Below are 19,194 nucleotides of genomic sequence, written 5' to 3' on the forward strand. Positions count from 1 at the left end.
CCATAATATAATGATGCAGAAAACAAATCAGTTTTAAAGAAATCAGTTTGTCAGGAATTTTTTTGTCAACAGGCTGAGATTTCTCACCTACCAACCTTACAGTGGCAAGCTACAGTGCAGTGCTTCCCAGGGTATATAATAAAACTGTAAAGGATATTCAGGGCTCCCAACACATTTTAGCCATAGAAAAGGGTAAAAGAGGACCACTTTCAATCAAAAAGGGGACTAAAGAGGACCAGTTAGGATTAAAAAGTCTGGTCCCTGAGAGGACCATTCATAGTTAAACCCAAGGAAGCACAAAAAGCAAATTAGCTGCCTGCTGCTAAAACCGTGAAGATAATTTGTTAATTAACCATAATAATAAAATGTTTAATTATACAATTCCTTATCATCTTCTGTACAACTGAACTTTTTAACCATTGAATTATATTATTTACAAACATTTAGATGGGGGGGGGGGGGAGTGACAGCAAGCACTTAACTAACAATCTTATAGAGTTCTTTTAACTGAAAAGTAAATTTTCTACTCGTTAACAACTGAAAACTGGCTGATTATAAATTCAGCTAAGAGACTGATAAATCAGTGCATGCCTAGTTAAAACCTTTTAGATCCAATTATTACAGTAAACATCTAAGCATTTACAAAAAATTTCACGTAACCAGTTCGAATAGAATTCATTTTGCTGTAAGGTACTGCAAGATCAGAAAATATAGTTTAGAGCAGGGCCGTACACAGAAATTTTGGGGTTCGTCACTAATGATTTTTAAGGCTGTAGTTTACAAATACGACTCTACATATATTTCACCAATCTTGGGCTCCCATTAGGCTCGGGCCTGTGTCAACAGGTGTCCCTCCTGCCCCCCTCCCCCTGCACGCCACTGGTTTAGAGGCGAGGATGGAGGTCTCCTCCCCCCCCCCCAGAGCCCTAGGTTTTTACACATATATCCAACCCTAATGTGATAGTTTATACACTTATGAGAGTTTATGACCAAACACCCAAACCAGGGGGTAATTTCTGGCTATGCTACTTACTAAGTAGTTCAAAAATATTAGAGGTTTGCCACATCATTTATTAGTATACTTAGTACCCAAATCATTTCTTCATGTGTATGTATTAGTTGTTCTGTCACTAAAGTATTGCAACCGTCTTCAAGTATATATAAAAATTAGTAAGAAAGAAAATATTCATTGAAGTCGCCACACCCAAAAATATGTTAATGCTGCTTAAGTGATAAATACACTGAATGTAAATTTGAGTCTGATTCACTGAATAACTTAATGTAATCAATAAATGTGCAAGTTCAGATTCATAGAGCTATATTTTTAAATTACAAATACTCTTTATGAGTAATTTTGATAATAAATAAGGATACAAAGAAACAAAAGTAATTCAGTTTTTAAAAATAACAAATAATATAATGCATGGTAGTACACGTCAAAATAGTTTCCAGTTTCCAAAAATATTTAAAAAACTTCAAGATGCAAAAGGATTGAAATCTCGAACACGAAAATCAAATTTTTGAGAAGTACGTTGGCTGTCGGCATGTTTTTGAAAAATAAATTTATTTATTATTTGACTAACTATAACTAAAATTAAACACAAAATATGCTAGTTGAAAATAGAATATGTGAAAATAACATCCAATTGCCCAAAATATCGAAATATTTACAAGATGTAAAGAGATTGAAATCTCAAACACAAAAAGCAATTTTTTCCAAAGTTTGAGAAAGTGCAATGTTGCCATGGTTTCAAAAATAAGAAAAATTATTATCTATTAAATTTAAACATAAAATAAGCTAATCTAGGGTGGCGCATGTCAAAAAAATTTCCGATTGCCAAAAACATCAAAATATTTACAAGATGCAAAAAGATTGAAATCTCAAACACAAGCAATTTTTCGCGAAGTTCAAGAAAGTGCAACGTTTCCACAGTTCCAAAAATAAGAAAGTTTGTTATCTATTAAAATGAAACAAAAAATAAGCTAATTTATGGTAGTGTATGTGGAAATAATTTCCGATTGCCAAAAATATCAAAATATTAACAAGATGCAAAAAGATTGAAAACTGGAACACAACAAGCAATTTTCGGCGAAGAGCAAGTAAAGTTTGATATTGCCATGGTTCCGGAAAAAAATAATTGTTATCTATTGAAATTAAACATAAAATAAGCTAATCTAAGGTGAAAATGTCAAAATAACTTCTGATTAAGAAAAATATTAAAATATTAACAAGATGCAAAAAGATTGAACTCGGAAACAAAAAAAGCAATTTTTCGCGGTGCTGCATATTGAATACAAGTTCAGAAAATTGCACTGATGAAATATTCTTGAAAAATATTCAAGCACAATCCAATGACTTTCTGCCAATTTCAAGCACTAAAAAAACTTTCACACTTTTTTCAAGGTTTTAAAACTTTTTCAAGCACTTGAAAAGAAAAAATTTTTTTCAAGCACTTTTCAAGGTTTTACAAGGGCGTACAAACCCTGGAGAAATATTGGTAGCACCCTGCTTGGATTTGACATCATAACTCCTCCTTTAAACCTCTCCATTTGCTGGATTCCAGCTTTTGAAGGAGAAGTAACGATATCAATCTGAAACCGTGAAAGTCAGATTCAATAGAAAGAAGGCGCCGCAATCGCATGTTTGGGCATAAAACTTCAGCACACAGTATCTTTTAATATAATGAAAATTTTTGAAACTCTGGTTTTTAAGTAAAATCAGTATAAAAGCAGACTAATCAGACCAAAATGTTAAAAGCGGTATAAAGCGGACCTTTACTCTAGAAAATGGACTTTGGCGGGAAAAGCGGACCATTTGGGAGCCCTGGATACTTTGCCAAAGTTAACAGCAGACATGCATCTCTTACAATGATGATGAAATTGTAATGGAACTGAGACAAGATATAAGAATGAAAGTACAGTTGATTCTCTGCTAAACGACTTTCAAGGGACCACAAAAAAATCATTCTTAAGTTAAATGAGTCCTTAAGTAGAATGCTTCTAAAACTACAGAGGAGCATTCGGGACCGTGAAAAGCCGTCTTTAAATAAGACGGTCATTAAATACAGCGTCCTTAAACAGGGAGCCAACTAATTACAGTAAACTCTCGATTATCCACGGAATTAGATGGCACAAGTGCCGCAGATAATAAAAGTTGCGGATAAACTGCAAAAAGGTTAAAATGAGGGATAAATAAGATAAATATTGTCCTTTCTCAAAAAATAGCTATATTGATGCATAGCACTTTCTTCAAACAGTGAAAATATGTATAGTATATAAATAACGTTTATTTTTGCACAACAGAACTTGTCAATTAAGAAATAACTGTGCATATGATGAAGAAAGTGCAATAAATAAATAAAACAAAAACAACTGAGTTGAAATTTACAAATTTTTGACAAAAAAAAGTTATTGGTATTTGCTTTTTAATGCAAAAATATCTGTTTCTGATTGTTGATTCAATCGCGGATAATCAGGAGAGAGAGAGAGAGAGAGTTTACTGTATTATAATATAAATCATCCACATTAACTCAAGGCTATCAATGAACAACAATTTTCTTTGCTTTTCAAGTTTTGAAATTCCTGAACATTTAACGCACCATCTGTTTTCCTTCAAAAAATGAAAAAAAATATCTAATTTTGAATGTTATACCTAACCTAGTTAATTTTAAACTATTCAAGAAAAAAAAAAAAAATATAAACTTTAACAATTAATCATTTACAAAAATAAAATACATGCACAGAAATATACATATAAAATGCATCAAAATATAACATTCATTACATTAACTAAACTATATTTATATAAATGTATACATTTCAACTCAACTATTTTTGAGTTACCTCTTCCAACAACTTAACAGTTTTTGAGTGCTCTCCATTGGTAAGGGAATCCAAAAGATTATCCACCATTTTCATAACATAATCAGAATCTTTTGCAAAAGTAGTGATGCTATAAAATAATAACAATAATCATTATTATTATTCATACATTTTAATACATATATACAGAGACAGAAAAAACAATGCAACAAGAGTTATACATATGTAATGAAAATTGGAAGATATGATGCATGTGCATTGAAATCAAAACATACACAGTATCCCAAATACTGAATATTTTATTCACAAAACAGAGCTAGAATAGCAAAAAATAAAAATGTGTAGACCCACTCCTAACCCAAAGGCAAGCTATGATCAGGCTCATAAAATTAATGTGTCTTCTAGTGCAGAGTTTCGCAACCTTTTTTCACCTGAGAAATGGCAACACTTGAAAAATTATGACGACTGCGCGAAAACAGTTAAACACAACCATATCACATTTAATCCCTCATTTAATCTGAACCCTGTTCAAGGGTCTGGCCAGATGAAATGTAGGTCCTTTTAATGACCCTTCACAAAAATCTAATTAGTTAAAAAAGAACCTTCATAAAATTCAAATTAGTTAAAAAAGAACCTTCACAAAATTCAAATTAATTAAAAAAGACCCTTCACAAAATTTCGACTGAGCAAATCAGATCTTTCATGGACTTATTTTTTAATAAATGAATATGCAAACCAGAAATCTAATCTATATTGATGGATAACTTCTGGTTTGCATTTTGAAACTTCACAAAAACATTTGGTTTTTCAAAAATTTTATAAAATTCACAAAAATAGGACCTTATGAAAAATCCTTGACAGACCCCTGCTATTATACCATACATTGCTTAAGATGGGCAGCTATTTAAATGTACATACTGCATAAATAAAAGGAGAGTTAATGTAATAGTGCATTTGTATTTTTCCCTTATGAAGTTATGTATTTCACTCTTTTGAATTCAAAATAAGATTTTTTACTGTGTACAGTTGTTAGTTTATATACCTTGGCTCGGTTTATTGGCCATTTTGTATACTTCATACTTATATTAATTCGGACGGACTGGATCTCCTGTTAATCCAAATTAATGAGGTTCTATTATATGATTTTTTTTTTCCTTTTAAATCTTTTTCTTTTGAAAAATCATATAATAGCGAATTTAAAGTGTTGATTGCTATAAAACAAAACTAATACAGTAAAACCTGTAAAGTTGACCACCTTTGTAAGTTGACCACCTGTCTATGTTGACCGCTTTTGTCGGGAACGGAATTGGACCTATCTTATATAATGAAGGAAAACCTCTGTAACTTGACCACCTCTCTATCTTGACCACCTGTCTATCTTGACCACTAATGTACACCAAATTTGGTTCGGAGTATTGTAAAAAACCCTTTGTAAGTTGACCACTAGGTTTTTTTTTTAACTTAAGCAAATTATTTTCTTTTATTATTATTATTTTTTATAGCTTTCCAAGAATAATTTTGATGCTTTAGACCAGCATTTTACCAACTAAATAAAACAACAGCATTAAGCTTATGCTGCTCCTAATTCTCCGAAACTTGTTTTTCTTCTGTTGTTCTATTTGAGATTGCTTTTTGTACTCTCTGTTCAATGAAAATAAAAAACTGTGGTCGGTAGAAAAAGTACAAAGTCTTTTCTTCCAGTAGCAATATTTTGAGGCAACACTGGAATTGTGCTAAAGAGAAAAGTTACTTTTTTCTGGTGCAAGGGATTAAGAGATAGGATATTTTCATTTTCAACTGCCTTTATGAACTAGGAGAGTCCAGCTTGTTGCTCTTTGTGTAAAAGTTTTACATAAAATGATTTCAAAAAGAAAGTTAGTTGAACTTGAGATTGATAAAAAGTATGAAATATTAAAATTAATTGAAAAGGGAGAAATCCAGAGAAAATTAGCTGACACATACGGAATTTCTAAAACTACAATGTCTAATTTAGTAAAAAACGAGGAATAAAAGCAAAAACATTTGAATAACTTTTTTAATTATTGTTTCAAAGTAATGTTAAACAATAAAAGTGACTTAAACAGAAAGAGTAAGTGGCAATGATTCCAGAAATGAATACATGGTCCATGGTGCAAGAAAATGACAAAAAAAAAATCATTACCACCCTTTATAAGTTGACCACCTGTCTAAGTTGACCACCAAAGTACTGCACCGCAAGTGGTCAACTTACACAGGTTTCACTGTACTGATTTTTGGGGGAATTTTGTATTAACTAGATCAATAACTGAAACAGTAAAAAATCATATAGTAAACTTTTAAAATTTTCCAATAACAAGCATGAGCTGGGAAGAGAAAAAAGCAACAGCTCATGAAAAATATAAAATAAAATTTCAAAAAAAAAAAAAAAATATTTTTTCAAGCATAGACAAGAATAGTAGCTAATTTTATCGAAATAACACCTACTGACTTATTAAAATTACAGCTTTTGGAACGATCTAACCTTCTACCAGTCCTTTTTGAAGCTATGTTTTAAAAGCTTATATCATGCATGTGTCCAAAGTAAGCTCTAGCATTAAAGTTGCTCAATTCAAAACAATGTGCCCTGCTGTCAGGGAAGTATGATATCAACCTTAATAATGTAAAATAATTCAAATTTAACCTAAATTCCTACACTGCATCTTTTCAAAGAAAGAAGCAACCCAACTCACATGGGAAAAGCTTCCTGCTTGTTAAGTAGACCTATTTAGCTATGTTCTTGCAAACTTGGCCTCTACTTAGATTGCCACAAGCTCCTTCAGAATATTCCATTTCCCAGAAATAAAAAAAAGTTACCACAATAGCAATAAAGAAAAATATATTGCAACAACTTACTTAGAAAATAAGCGAGTTTAAAACTAGTTACATTTTATATTGCCTATTAAATTGTATTTACATTTCATTTGTATGTCTTTCTTAGCGCTTGTGTTCATATTTATAACTTTATTTAACTTAATTTTATAGGTAGCAGATTTTTTTATTCATTTTCCACCTAGAACATTTTTTACATTCAGCAGAACACTGTCACAACTCAAAAATACACAACTTTGGAACAGAGAAAAATGTTTTAATCTTGTAAAAGCAACAGATTATCTCTGAAGGCTTCGGTTCAGTTGTATTTTGTATCTATACACGGTGTTCTGTTTTAACCTGCAAAACCTCTATTTTCGCAACTGTTAGTCCAAGATGTATGCTTCCAATTGCAAAAATGTTCAAAATCAGATGCAGAGTTAAGATGTTGAAAGTTAGAAGCAAAGATAAAAATGAGTCAAAAATACAACATTTAACTTTTAAAACGGACCCTAGGTCCCTTAACTTATATTTAGAGAAATTATCTCCATTAAAAACTATTCCTGACATTAAAAACTTGACATCTGTGCGACCAAAACTCAGAGATATTCCAATTCAAAGTTTTAAGGGACCATACAGAAGATCATATAGGAACTTATCGCCCTTTCAGAGGAATGACAGGTGGACAACGTAAAAAAAAAAAAGATATTTATGCATTTCATTGCTATTCAAAAATTCATGCAAATGTTAAGCCGTGATATGCAAAAACACACTGCAAAACCTCAGACAATTTCAAAAATCAAACTCTGCACAAATATAATTTTAAAATCTCTTGTTAACCACTATATTTTCCCCTAAAAGGTGTTACTGACGGCTAGTGTAAAGTGGTGTAAGTCACAAAACACTGCTGCTTTTCATTCCTCGGTGAATATTGGTCATACTAATTTCAAACTTTTTGTGTTGGAAATGTTTTTCAATGGAAATTATTTCCCTAAATATAAGTTAGGAGACATGAGACCCATATAAAAAGTTAAAGTTTGTATTAACTTTTTATCTCATTTTTTTCTTCACTTCAAATTTTCAATATCTTAACTCTGTATCTGATTTTGAACATTTTTGCAGTTGGAAGTATGCATCTAGGACCAACGTTTGCGAAAATAGAAGTTTTGCAGGCTAAAACAGAACACCCTGTATATTCCTAAAACAATCCCATTTTATTTGTATGTCAAACATTCTTGAAAATTCAGTATTAAAACCTGAGTCAATTTTTTTAAATACATCATGGCTTAAATAATTGCATATCATTCATAGAGAGGTAGCAGATTTAGAAGGAAAAAAATCAATATTTTTTTCAATTTCGGGTTTGATAACATTGTAGAGAGCAATTCTGTTTAAATTTAATTTATGAGTAATTTTCATTTTAAATGTCAATGACTTCATTTTACCATTCAAGAAAGAAACAATGATTTGTAACTTTCATTTGATTCATCAATGATTTCATTTTGCTAATCAAAAAAAAAAAAAGATCTTAAATAATATTTAAAAATTTACTCAGAAAAAGTTTAAAATATTAAGTGTTGGGTGAAGCAAAGAAAATTATTAGTTGTTGCAATGAACAAATCGGAAAATATCTTTCATTATTAACTATTTAAAAATAGTTTGCAAAGTTATAGGACAATTTCCTCTCCCAAAATATTTTACCTTATGTGGAATTTCCACTTCTTATGAGAACAAAAGAAAACAAGATCTAAATGAATATGCAAAACTAAATTTAAACATTGATTTGGATATACAGTTAGATATAAAATAAATTTAAAACCATATTGATGAAATTTAATTGATTTTACTAACCTCTCTGCATACTGTAAACCTAATTCATCTCCATATGTAGACAGAACAAGATCGGAGTCTTCTTTCGATAAATTTGAAAAGGTGGAGTCAAAATGGGGAGCATATGAACTGTATGGACCATAATTGGTGTACTGAACTATTTAAAAAATGTGATATTTTGAAATAATTATATAAATACATCAATAAACATTTTTGTAAAAATTTAAACACAAAATTTTTAGTAGTGGTTGCATAGAGTAATATATGCAATCAGGAAATTTTATTTTTTCAAGCAACTTATCCTCGGATTCAGAAAATAAGGGTAGCGAACACTGAATTAGTTTTTTGACTCATATTTATGCAATTACATCTGAAGGAAATTGAATGTAAATTATGAACATTCAGAAAGAGATTTTTCCACGATCCTTCAGTTTAGTTCACAAATATGGATGTACATCAAGAAAATACTCAGACGACATACAACCACCTTTAGATACAATCAGAATGAAAGTTTGCTTACCTGGCTTAATAATGTTTTTAGAATCTTCCTTAAAGCCAACAATTGACCCAGTACCTTGATTAATTTTCCCTGTTAACATTTCCAAATTGACTTTTACATCTCTGTCACCTAATAATGAAAATTACATCATAAACAAAGAAACCATAAACATTAACTAAAACCTACTGAAACTAATATAATTAATTCTGATATGTAAAGGAAAAAGAACAAATCTCACCAGGTTTTGGATGCACTATTGAAAGAGTAGTAGTCCCATTTTCATTTTGCCTTAGAAATCCAAACTATAAGATTGAAGTACAGTAAATTATTTTGAACTTCAATACTGAATGCTAATAAAATATATTCTAGCATAATGCATAAATTCAATTTTCTTCATTAATACACACATTCATCATTAAAATACTGTTTGCAGAGCTTCAAAATACAAATGTAACAATACCAGTGGGTCTAGATGCATGAAAATTAATTAAAATAGTGTATTTTCCAAAAACATTTCAAACTTAAGCTCAACATTTATTACTACTCACTTTAACTTATTTAGTGATTCAAGTAAATTTATTCCTTCTTGCAGCTAAATCACACATTATGCTGCTGTGTTTGCAGGATTTGCCCCTTGTTTCATAATAGGCTAAAACTAAAGGTCTCTGCCTGTGTGGTGTACTTATTTCGCTTCTCATTGGCTAACTCTGGGGCTGCTAATCTAGTTCAAAATGATTCAATCAACAATTCTAAAACTAACAAATAGGGATGTGTAAAGCCAAGGACAATCTAGAATTTTCATTTTAATGCTGATTTTCTTGAAATTTTGATCCCAACATCCTATTTGTGAAAACATTTCATCAATATCCAATTTTTATGCTAAGTTTTTTCACCAAATTTCTAGTGTTTTTTAAAAAGAAAATTTTAGTTGAACAGCGTTTTTTTTTTTTTTTTTGTCAACCTTTTTTGACCTGCAAACAAACAAAACCATTTCAAAAAAATTTTTAGATCAAAGATTTTTTTTTTTTTTTTGAGTGTGTGTGTGTGTGTGTGTGTGTGTGTGTGGAAAAAAAATGAGATTGCAGAGTGTCAAAAATGTATGCAAAAAATAAATAAATAAAAATTGAAGGTGAAGTGCACTTCACCCCCAATTTTTCTTCTTCATATGTATTTAATTATTTATTTATTATCTACTAACTAATTAATATATAAACTTTCGACTTGAGGACTGTTGTGGATTAAGTTGAAAGGCCAGGGAGGATTTTTTATTTAACAAATTAAATAAATAAAATAAAAGAAAAAAAAGCACAAAAAAAAGTGCATATAGTACAAATTTTTGGCTAAATTTAGAAGTATGAGTTATGATCGATGTTTCTTTTTTTAAAAAGCTAATGCAGAATATTTTCTCAGAACCTATAAGGCCAATATTTTTCATTTCCGGACCATTTGATGATTTTTACAGGGCTTTTGAAATTTTTTAGCAATTAATAGTTTATTAACGTCCTAGCAATGGCAACAACAAATTGCAGCTGGCTTCACCCCAAAAAGAATGCAAATAATTGTATAAAAATTGGCATGACACTATTAAGATAGAAAAAAGATACCGTTGCAAATTTAAATGTAAATAATTAAAATCAAGCATGTTTTATACCTTGCTATTAGGACGCTTTAGAGTTAATCTATCAGCTGCAGCTTTAGCAGCTTTTTGTGCTTGCAATAAAATTTCTTCTGGGCTCATTTCATCATCATCATCATCAAGCTCGACAGTATTCCAACTGTTTGGAAAATATTGAAATGAAAATTTAATTAGAAAAAAAAATGTTATGTGAAGCATTCAAACATACTTGCATTTTATTTTAATAATAATAATTGGCATTAAAACATAAAACTATACATGCCATGGAACAACTTTTGATTTTTTTGCTTCAGGCTGTGCTGTAACACTTGGATCAGCAACAATTTCAGTTCCTGGCAATGATTCTTCACTTTCATCATTAATATCAAAGCCTAATTCTTCGACAGTCAAATCCAGCATATAGGGAAAACTGCGCTTCAAGCTCATTAACTGATCCTAATAAAAATAACACTACTATATTTCTAATTTTAAAAATAATATTAAAATAAAATAAAAATGATAAATTAGTAAGAAAAAAAAAACACAGTTGCACATCATTTTTGCTAGTAGTTCGAGATAAGACAATGAAACAGAAATAAATATAATATTCATGGGCATCCATGTGGGGGCAAGTGAATGCTCAAGCCCCCCCCCCCCCCCCCCCTTCTTAGAAATTAGAACTTACTCTCTTTAAGTACTTTTTTCTTTGCAAAAATGTAAAAACTTTTTTTCTCTAGCCATTAAAGAATAAGTTATTAAAAATATCAAATTTCAATAACTCTAATCTGTACTAAAATTGGTTTCCATGGGGAAAATATCTGAGCCCCCCCCCCCCCCTTAAAATTTTGCATACAGGCGCCCATAATAATATTTTAAGTATTACCTACATTTTAGAAGAAAATTATAGTGCAAAACTTTGGGAAAGAAAGTAGTGATACAACAAAGATCATAGCTACTTTTTCGTACACATTTATGTTAATTTTTGAGGTAGCAAAAGAGAAAAAAAAGAAAGTAAACTGTTGATGCACAACGTTTATATTACTGATATTTTTAAAACTTCAATAGCAGCATTTTATTTATGATATACTTATACATTCTTTTTATTTAAAAAAAAATCCAGTATGTTGTGGTCATCATGAAACTTTCTTTTGTATCCATGTTATGAATTCTTGGATCTAACGCTCATGCAATCGCTAGTACAAAATTCTGCTATTTTGAAAAACTTTAACATTTTGATAATTGAGAAATTGGCAATCTTAATGTATTGCCGTTAAATTTTGGGCACCTGTACTTGTGCAAGGAATGTTTTTCCTTTGAATACGTAAACAAAGAATAGGGAAATATCATTTGCATAGGGTGACCATAAAAAAAATGAGGGTACCAAAATACTCATGCAAAAATTAGACAAGGGTGCCAATATCCAAATTATCGAAACACGTCCGCAATGGCAGAATCAAAGAGCAAAAACTGAAAAAATAATTCAAAAGCCTTGCTTATTTTAATTACAAGTACTTTATTTGTTAACAAACAGAAGATGGCAGCGGATAAAAATTAAAAATCATCGAGACTATTCCGATCATTTTCCAACATTTAAATCCAATCCAACATTAGCGGTTTACCTGTGAATCAATATTTTTTTTATTCCGTTCATTACTTCTCGAGTAATAGCAGTCACAAGAATAAGAAAAAATGTTCCAACTGTTCGACCCCCATTTTTCCTATTGGCACCATAATTAAAATTAGCACCTGCACTCCCAAAGGCCAAAATATAGACCACATTTTTTTTTTAATTCTTCCTGTTGCTTTCCCAGATAGGCACGTAATGGAGAAAAAGTTTGATTGCACCATCTACCTTGAAAGAGTTGGCGTAAAGAATTAATGGTTATCAGTTCCCATGGTATAGATCATATTTTGTTCGATTTCACACAGTAGTTTTTGCTCTAGAGCTGCCACAAGAAAACAGTCAGACAGATATTTTCCAAAAATGGTCAAAATGGATTCAACACACCTCAGAGTGTGCAAATCCAATACTTTTTAAAGTTTTAAAAAAACATAAATAAAACCAATCAAATTGCTGTAAAAACTTGGCATTAGCTTTGTAGTGCTTAAGTTCACAACAATTCATAAATTTAAAAAAAGAGAAGAATTACCAAATGGAAATTCAGAATTATGATTAATAAAATTGAAATACGTGATGGTAAAACTATTTAAAATCACTGTAAAAGTCAAACAAACATTTATTGTTCAAATTCCTCACAGAACAAAACTAATTAAGTATGTAATAACAACTTTTATCACACAATAATTACCCTATTCATTAGCTTCTGAGCAACATGCCACAGTCTTCGAGCAGACTTATAATATACAGTATCAGCTCTATTGTATGTCATAGCATTATCACACATAAGTTTGACATCACTCTGAAAATAAATAAAATGCACATCATATACATAGAAGAAGAATATGAAATGTATGTAAATGTTTCAAATATGAACATTCAAATTTAAAAATACAATCAAAATGTCACAGCTGTCATAAAAAAACTCTCAAGTAAAAACATTAACAACCTCATATTTATAGCCCTGAAGCCATCACAAGTAATTTTTCATAAGTCATTTCAGATTTAAAACAACAACGCTCATTTTGTCACAGGAAAAGACCTGTTCATGTTACAGAGAAAGCCTGATTTTACGTATTCTGTCAGACTAGTGATAAAAAACCGACTAAGTGGGAAAACGTAAAATCAATGGTGGGGTAAAAGTCTTAAAATATTGTTTAAAAATTGACAATTACTCAATGAACTTGTGGAAAAATATGTAATGATTATTGTTTTTATAATTTTCTAAATTCGCTTCCTGGTTGGCTTAAGCAAATAAAAATTGTTTTAGAGTTTTTGTGTCCTTGAATCACTAGGGACATCCTCATTATTACTTTTTCGTCTTCAACACGATCATCTAAAGTATTAAATTGGATGTTGAAGGAATTCGTGATCTGATGAGACGATACATGTGACTTTGACCTCTGTAAGAAGTTTAAGAAGAGCATTAGTAGCTTTAGTTTTCAATTGTGGAAAAGGAAAATCGGACGATAGGAGTAAAACCCTCTCACAGACAAAGGACAATACCACAGAACAAAAAGGATGCTAAAGCGGCTTCAAACAGCTATAAGACAAACTTATTTTGAAAAAAAAAAGAGAGCCAAAGAAGAGGTTTGTAAGAGTCTTCTAGATGAAAAATGATTTTGATCTGTATAGAAAAAAACACATTAAAGTTTTAAACAAAATGTCATACTTAAATTTTTCTCTAATTAACATTACCTTAAATTCTGAAACAGATTTATATTCTCTATCATCTATTTTCTTATTTATAGTACTAAAGTCAATTGGATTTGCAATAATACTGGAATAACCAGGAGCTATTACATCAGTAACAGGCCATGCAAAGAACTCCTGTGGATCTTTCCTATATTGAAAAAAAAAAAACAATAATTAAAGCTATTTTTCATTTTTACACTTAAAAATGTTAGAGATAAAGCAGTTTATTGGCTTACAATTGCAATTTTTTCAGAAGATAATACAACAATATTTGCAGAGGACACTTCTGTGCTTTCCTTTTTAGTGTGCACGTTCGAGCATCTCTCACCGGTTTGTCAATCGGCACTGAATGTGGTTCCATTGCTCTGATTGGTAGTGAGTCTCGAGAATCATGAGCTTCAGATAGCAATCTACTACTGTCAAGCTCCTTTCTTCTCTTTTCCTATAATAGTTCAAATCCATTATTTTACAACATGATACGATCATAATACGATAGGTAATACAGTATGAGATCTCAAACCCGGAACACTTAGAACCGCAACGTTTCAGAGTTTTAAAGATTTCCCAACGCAAAAAAATAGAGAAAACTATTGTACTGAATGGTATTTGGCACTTTTTTTTCCAACTTTCACTAATGTCTGCGCTAGATTTCGTTTCTAGTCGACAGCAATAAAAGTATACTTCAATACGCTAAAAAAACGATAATTTACTATGGCGTATCATCCATGCCTTACTTTTTATTACTAGGCAATGTGCTGATCAATACAATAAATATTTATACTAAAAATAGCTTTGTATTTTCTATCAATAAGATTCGTGTTGTATACATATGAGAACATAAAAAGAATTGTCATCAATCAAAAGCTGATGCTAAAAGATTGCTTCACAATTACAGCAAAATGCTAATTTACGCATGACACTTAAGGGGTTTGTCCAGGATTTTTCACAGGGTCCATTTTTTGTGAAAAACCAAATAATTTTGCAAAAAATAAATAAATTTTGTAAAAACAAAATTTTAGAATTTTGGGATGGCACAAACTGCATCATTGACATTTAAAGTTGAGTGTTTTCCCTCTTTTCTGTTGAGAATATCATTCTTGAGTGTTTCTTGAATATTCAGGGGGTGAGGGGAGGCGGCATTGCTCTCTGAGAGATGGGCACCAGTCAAGAATCGATATTTCTTTACCATTCTACATTATGTTAAATTATACTAGAAATATATGTATAGTATTTAAAGTAATTTTAACAAAGAAATTCAGGCAAGCATTCAGCATTTAACTTTTTGACCAAGACTGTTAAAGAACACAGATTTCCATTTGAAACTTATAAACCATGTGATTTTTACAAAAATCAACAACAAGCATTATATTTATTTGGCTGTAGTAGTTATTTATGGTAGCAGTTATTTATTGTAGCAATTATTTATCGCTTGCAGGAGCATTACAAGAGTCCCATTTTTTTTTTCTTTTGCAAAATTAGCAGATTTTGTATAAGTTGATCCCTCTAATTTTCCTTTAAAAAAGGTTCCAAACATTATCATTTTTATACACGGAAATGGAAATACGCTGCGTTATTTTGATTTGTTCTTTCAATAAACAATTTGTGATAGATCCGTTTTTGTTTATTAGAATTTTGTGAAGGGTCCGTTTTGGTTGATCGGGATTTTGTGAAAGGTCTGTTTTGGTTGATTGGATTTTTGTGAAGGGTCCGTTAATGGACCCAAATTTCCTCTGACCAGACCCTTGCACTTGGCATCAAAGAAGCATAAAAACAAACTGCAAGTATTGTGCATTTCCCATGAAATAGGACTTTGCTCTGCCTTCTTGAACTCAAAGTTCGGTTTAGCACGGGTGTGATCAACGAACATTCATGTAAACAACACAATCTTAGCTTTGGCGCACATTTAAATATGTGTTACATCTTAGTGTCCTCTACGTGACTTGCTTTGTTAGTATGCTGTTACTTTCATAATTCTTAAATTTTTAAAAAAGCCTCTTTTACGACAAAATGCTATGATCATTAGCCTTTTTCCGAAAATAGAGAAACGAAATTGTCGACTATCACCTGATGAAGGTGGAGTCAAGTGCCTTTTCCTGTTAAACGGACAACACTGTTTTCAACAAGTAATTGCTGAATGCTAACAATTTTAAACATTTAAAACAAATATTAAAAATTTAAAGTAGTATCTTTTTTTATTTAAGGGAAAAGAATCTGTGTTCCAGGTCTTTCTTTAAGATTGCAAAACAGTACTTATATAATTTGAACACATGCAGAGATATTCAAGACCAACAATAAATATACCTTTCTTTCATGAGAGTGTTCTCTGTGATGATGATGATGATGATGATGTTGGTGCTTTCTTTTTCGATCATGTCTTTCTTTGTCTTTATCAGTAGATTTCTTCTTCTTTTTCTTTTTGGACTTTTTATGTTTTTCGTGTGAATGACTAGTTGACTTTTCCATTTTTGGCTCTTCAAAAACAGGAGGTTTCACATCTGGTGAAACACGTGGCACTGGGTTTGGAGCAGAAGATGAATTTGAAGAATGCACAGGTGATTGAACAGAGCCTCCGACTTTCAAGACAAGTTTTAGAGGCTTTTCTTGGCGATCTAAAAGACACAAAACAAAGTGGCAATAATTCAGAGCTAAATATTTTATTTTAAATTTAGATAAATAAAAGCCAAGAAAGCTATCTATGGAGCACAAAAGTTTTATGTTCAAAAGATTCAATGAAACACAGAAAATAAAATACAACAAACTGCAGTAACCCAAAGCTTTTTTTAACTTGAATATTCCACGATCTAAAGTTTTCAGTGGGTCTCAAACTCTTGTGGAGGTTGTGGGAACTTCCCGTCAATCGAATGTTGTAGCCGGTGTCTTAGGACTTCAAGAGTTAATTGTAAATGAATTTAAAAAAATTTGTTTAAAAAAAATTTTTTTTTTTAAGAAAATATTTGCTGAAAAGGGAGGGAGGAGGGAACAAAAGGAGGTTTATATAAAGGGCAATATAAAATCAAGCTAACAAAAAATAGACTCAGGGTAGAAAGAAGGAATATTTATTATAAAATAGAAAATTAATGATTTTTCCTAAAAATATGAAATTTTTGGAAAGAAATTTAAAATAAAAATATTGAATACGTAGTAGGGTATAAAAAAAAGTTATGTCAAAACAGGAAACAAAAATATCATGATTTTAAAAATCATGGAAATTTTCAAGAACCTATGAAAGAACATTCCTCATAAATATGAAAATAGTATTGGCAAAGTAATAGCCGAAATTGTTTCTGCATTTTAATATGGCTTTTTTTGTGAAAACAGTGAACATAATTACTAGCAATTTTTCAGGATACAAAAATTAACTATACATTTATTGAGCTAGTCTATAAAAAAAGTTTCTCCCGCTCGTCATGTCCTTTTGAAGTAATATGCTTGCAGCAATCATCACGACCACCATGTTCAACTGAAAAATCACTATTGCAAAAAGTACATCTTACATAAACCGTCTTTAAAAATGAAATATGAAATGACCAAGTGCTTTTATATTCTTCACAATATTTTTGGCAGTTTTTCCGCTTTTTTTGCCGAAGAACCCATAAACTGCAGGAAAACTAAACCAGCAGCACACGTCTAGAAGTTTGATTTTCTGAACTTACCGACTTAGTTTTCATGCAGTTTGTGATTTTGGGGGGGGGGCGGGGGGGGGGGGGGGTTCTTGGGTTATAAATAAAAAAATAGAAAATCGTTATTTTGCGACCTACTTTTGTAGCGTCGTAGTTTTAATCTGTAGTTCGTAAAAACTACGATTTTTTCGTAGCAGTTGGCAGCTCTGGCTATACCATTAAATTTACTTGAATCACAGGTCACTAGGGCGAGAAAAACATAACTGTGCTCACTGTTCACATTAAGAATTAAAGTAATTTTATCAATTTGAAAAAAAAAAAAAAAATAATGTAATTCATAATTTCATGTAAATAAAGAAATTTCTCAAACAATTTATTGTTCAATGCTGTGTTATTGTATAGAATAATTGCATGTTCTGTAATTGGGTATTTATTCGTATATCAATACCAATTCTTCCATTTTGAAACAACTATGTCTAATCAAGTCCAAAAAAAAAGATTATTGCACAACAAACTTTATCAATAAAATCTACTCTGAAATCAACAAAAATCCAACACTTTTAAAGTAAATTTTCAAAATTTTTTGTAGGACTCCGAGACATTTTGCTGCAGTGGTGCATCCAGGGGGGGAAGGGGTACAAGATTGGTGACCCTAACCACAAAATGCCGAGTTAATGTTTTTAAAAAAATATTTTTAATTACTGAAGAGAAGAAAAGAACTCATTTTTGGGAAAAAGCAGTTATTTTAAGGGGAAAAAAAGAACGTTGGGAAAAAATCTTAATTTCTTTCAAAACGAAATATTGACATTTAATTTTTTTTCAATAGCTTCAGATTATTGACTGCGAATTGTGGGCCTCCTCCTCCCCTCCCCTCCTCGCACAATCCTCTTTCTTTCATATCTCTCCCCCTCCCCCTTTTTTTCATTTTTACTATTAGTCCTCAAAAGTTTTCTTCTCTGAAGCCCTCTCTCCAGCTAAAGATATTACAGAGTATCTCAAATTTTACTTCTTGGGCTTCACTTTCGCAAAATTTCGCAAGGAAGATCCTCTAATCCCCTGAAAACATCGAAAATTGTTTACAATTGCATTTTTGGAGATTCGGTTTTGAAAAACTGCAGTGTCCCTAACGTTACCAATTATGGTCTTACACTCATGTGTTTAAGACATCAATTTCGGAAAATATTCGAACAAAGGCCTCCGACCCCCTTTCTCTAATATCATCAAATTTTACTGTATATTTTATTTATAAAATATTAATATTTTTGTTTTAAAAACTACTATTTCATAATATTTAAGTGGGAGAATCTTTTGGGACAGTAGCCTTTGAAATCCTTATTTTAATACCATAGAATATTGCATAAGAACTTCGTTTTTAGGACTTCAATTTCGAAAATTTTCCAGGAGAGATCTCCAGAATACCCTGTCGGTAACAGCAACAAAAATTGTCCGCCATAGCGCTTTTGGAACTTTAATTATGAAAAACTAAAGAAATAGTGGGGGGTGGAGGGGGGGAATATGTCTAACTGTTTTTCAAAAAATCGATTGGAGGCAGTTTATGAGTCTCATTCCTAACCCAAACTATAAGTACTTTTCTTGCCCCTAACATATCACCAACTGTAAAACTGCGTTTTTCAAAACTACTATGCCACATTTTTTCTGGGGCGTGAAT

At 31.1% G+C, this 19,194-nt stretch overlaps 1 protein-coding gene across 1 annotated transcript in view; it reads right to left on the bottom strand.

Moving 5' to 3' along the window:
• The window catches only part of LOC129217156 (bromodomain-containing protein 7-like), a 34,765-nt gene that overhangs the window by 14,206 nt on the left and 1,365 nt on the right, over positions 1–19,194 (bottom strand). Inside the window, exons 2-11 of the mRNA XM_054851417.1 lie at positions 16,207–16,514; positions 14,142–14,347; positions 13,909–14,053; positions 12,902–13,012; positions 10,876–11,048; positions 10,629–10,752; positions 9,216–9,279; positions 8,999–9,106; positions 8,500–8,635; positions 3,844–3,952 (exon numbers count right to left, since the gene is read on the bottom strand). Coding sequence (XP_054707392.1) covers positions 3,844–3,952; positions 8,500–8,635; positions 8,999–9,106; positions 9,216–9,279; positions 10,629–10,752; positions 10,876–11,048; positions 12,902–13,012; positions 13,909–14,053; positions 14,142–14,347; positions 16,207–16,514 — 1,484 coding nt within the window. The remainder of the gene's footprint in view (positions 1–3,843; positions 3,953–8,499; positions 8,636–8,998; positions 9,107–9,215; positions 9,280–10,628; positions 10,753–10,875; positions 11,049–12,901; positions 13,013–13,908; positions 14,054–14,141; positions 14,348–16,206; positions 16,515–19,194) is intronic.

This window comes from Uloborus diversus, chromosome 2 (genome assembly GCF_026930045.1).
Source record: "Uloborus diversus isolate 005 chromosome 2, Udiv.v.3.1, whole genome shotgun sequence".
In the NCBI taxonomy this organism is placed as follows: domain Eukaryota; kingdom Metazoa; phylum Arthropoda; class Arachnida; order Araneae; family Uloboridae; genus Uloborus; species Uloborus diversus.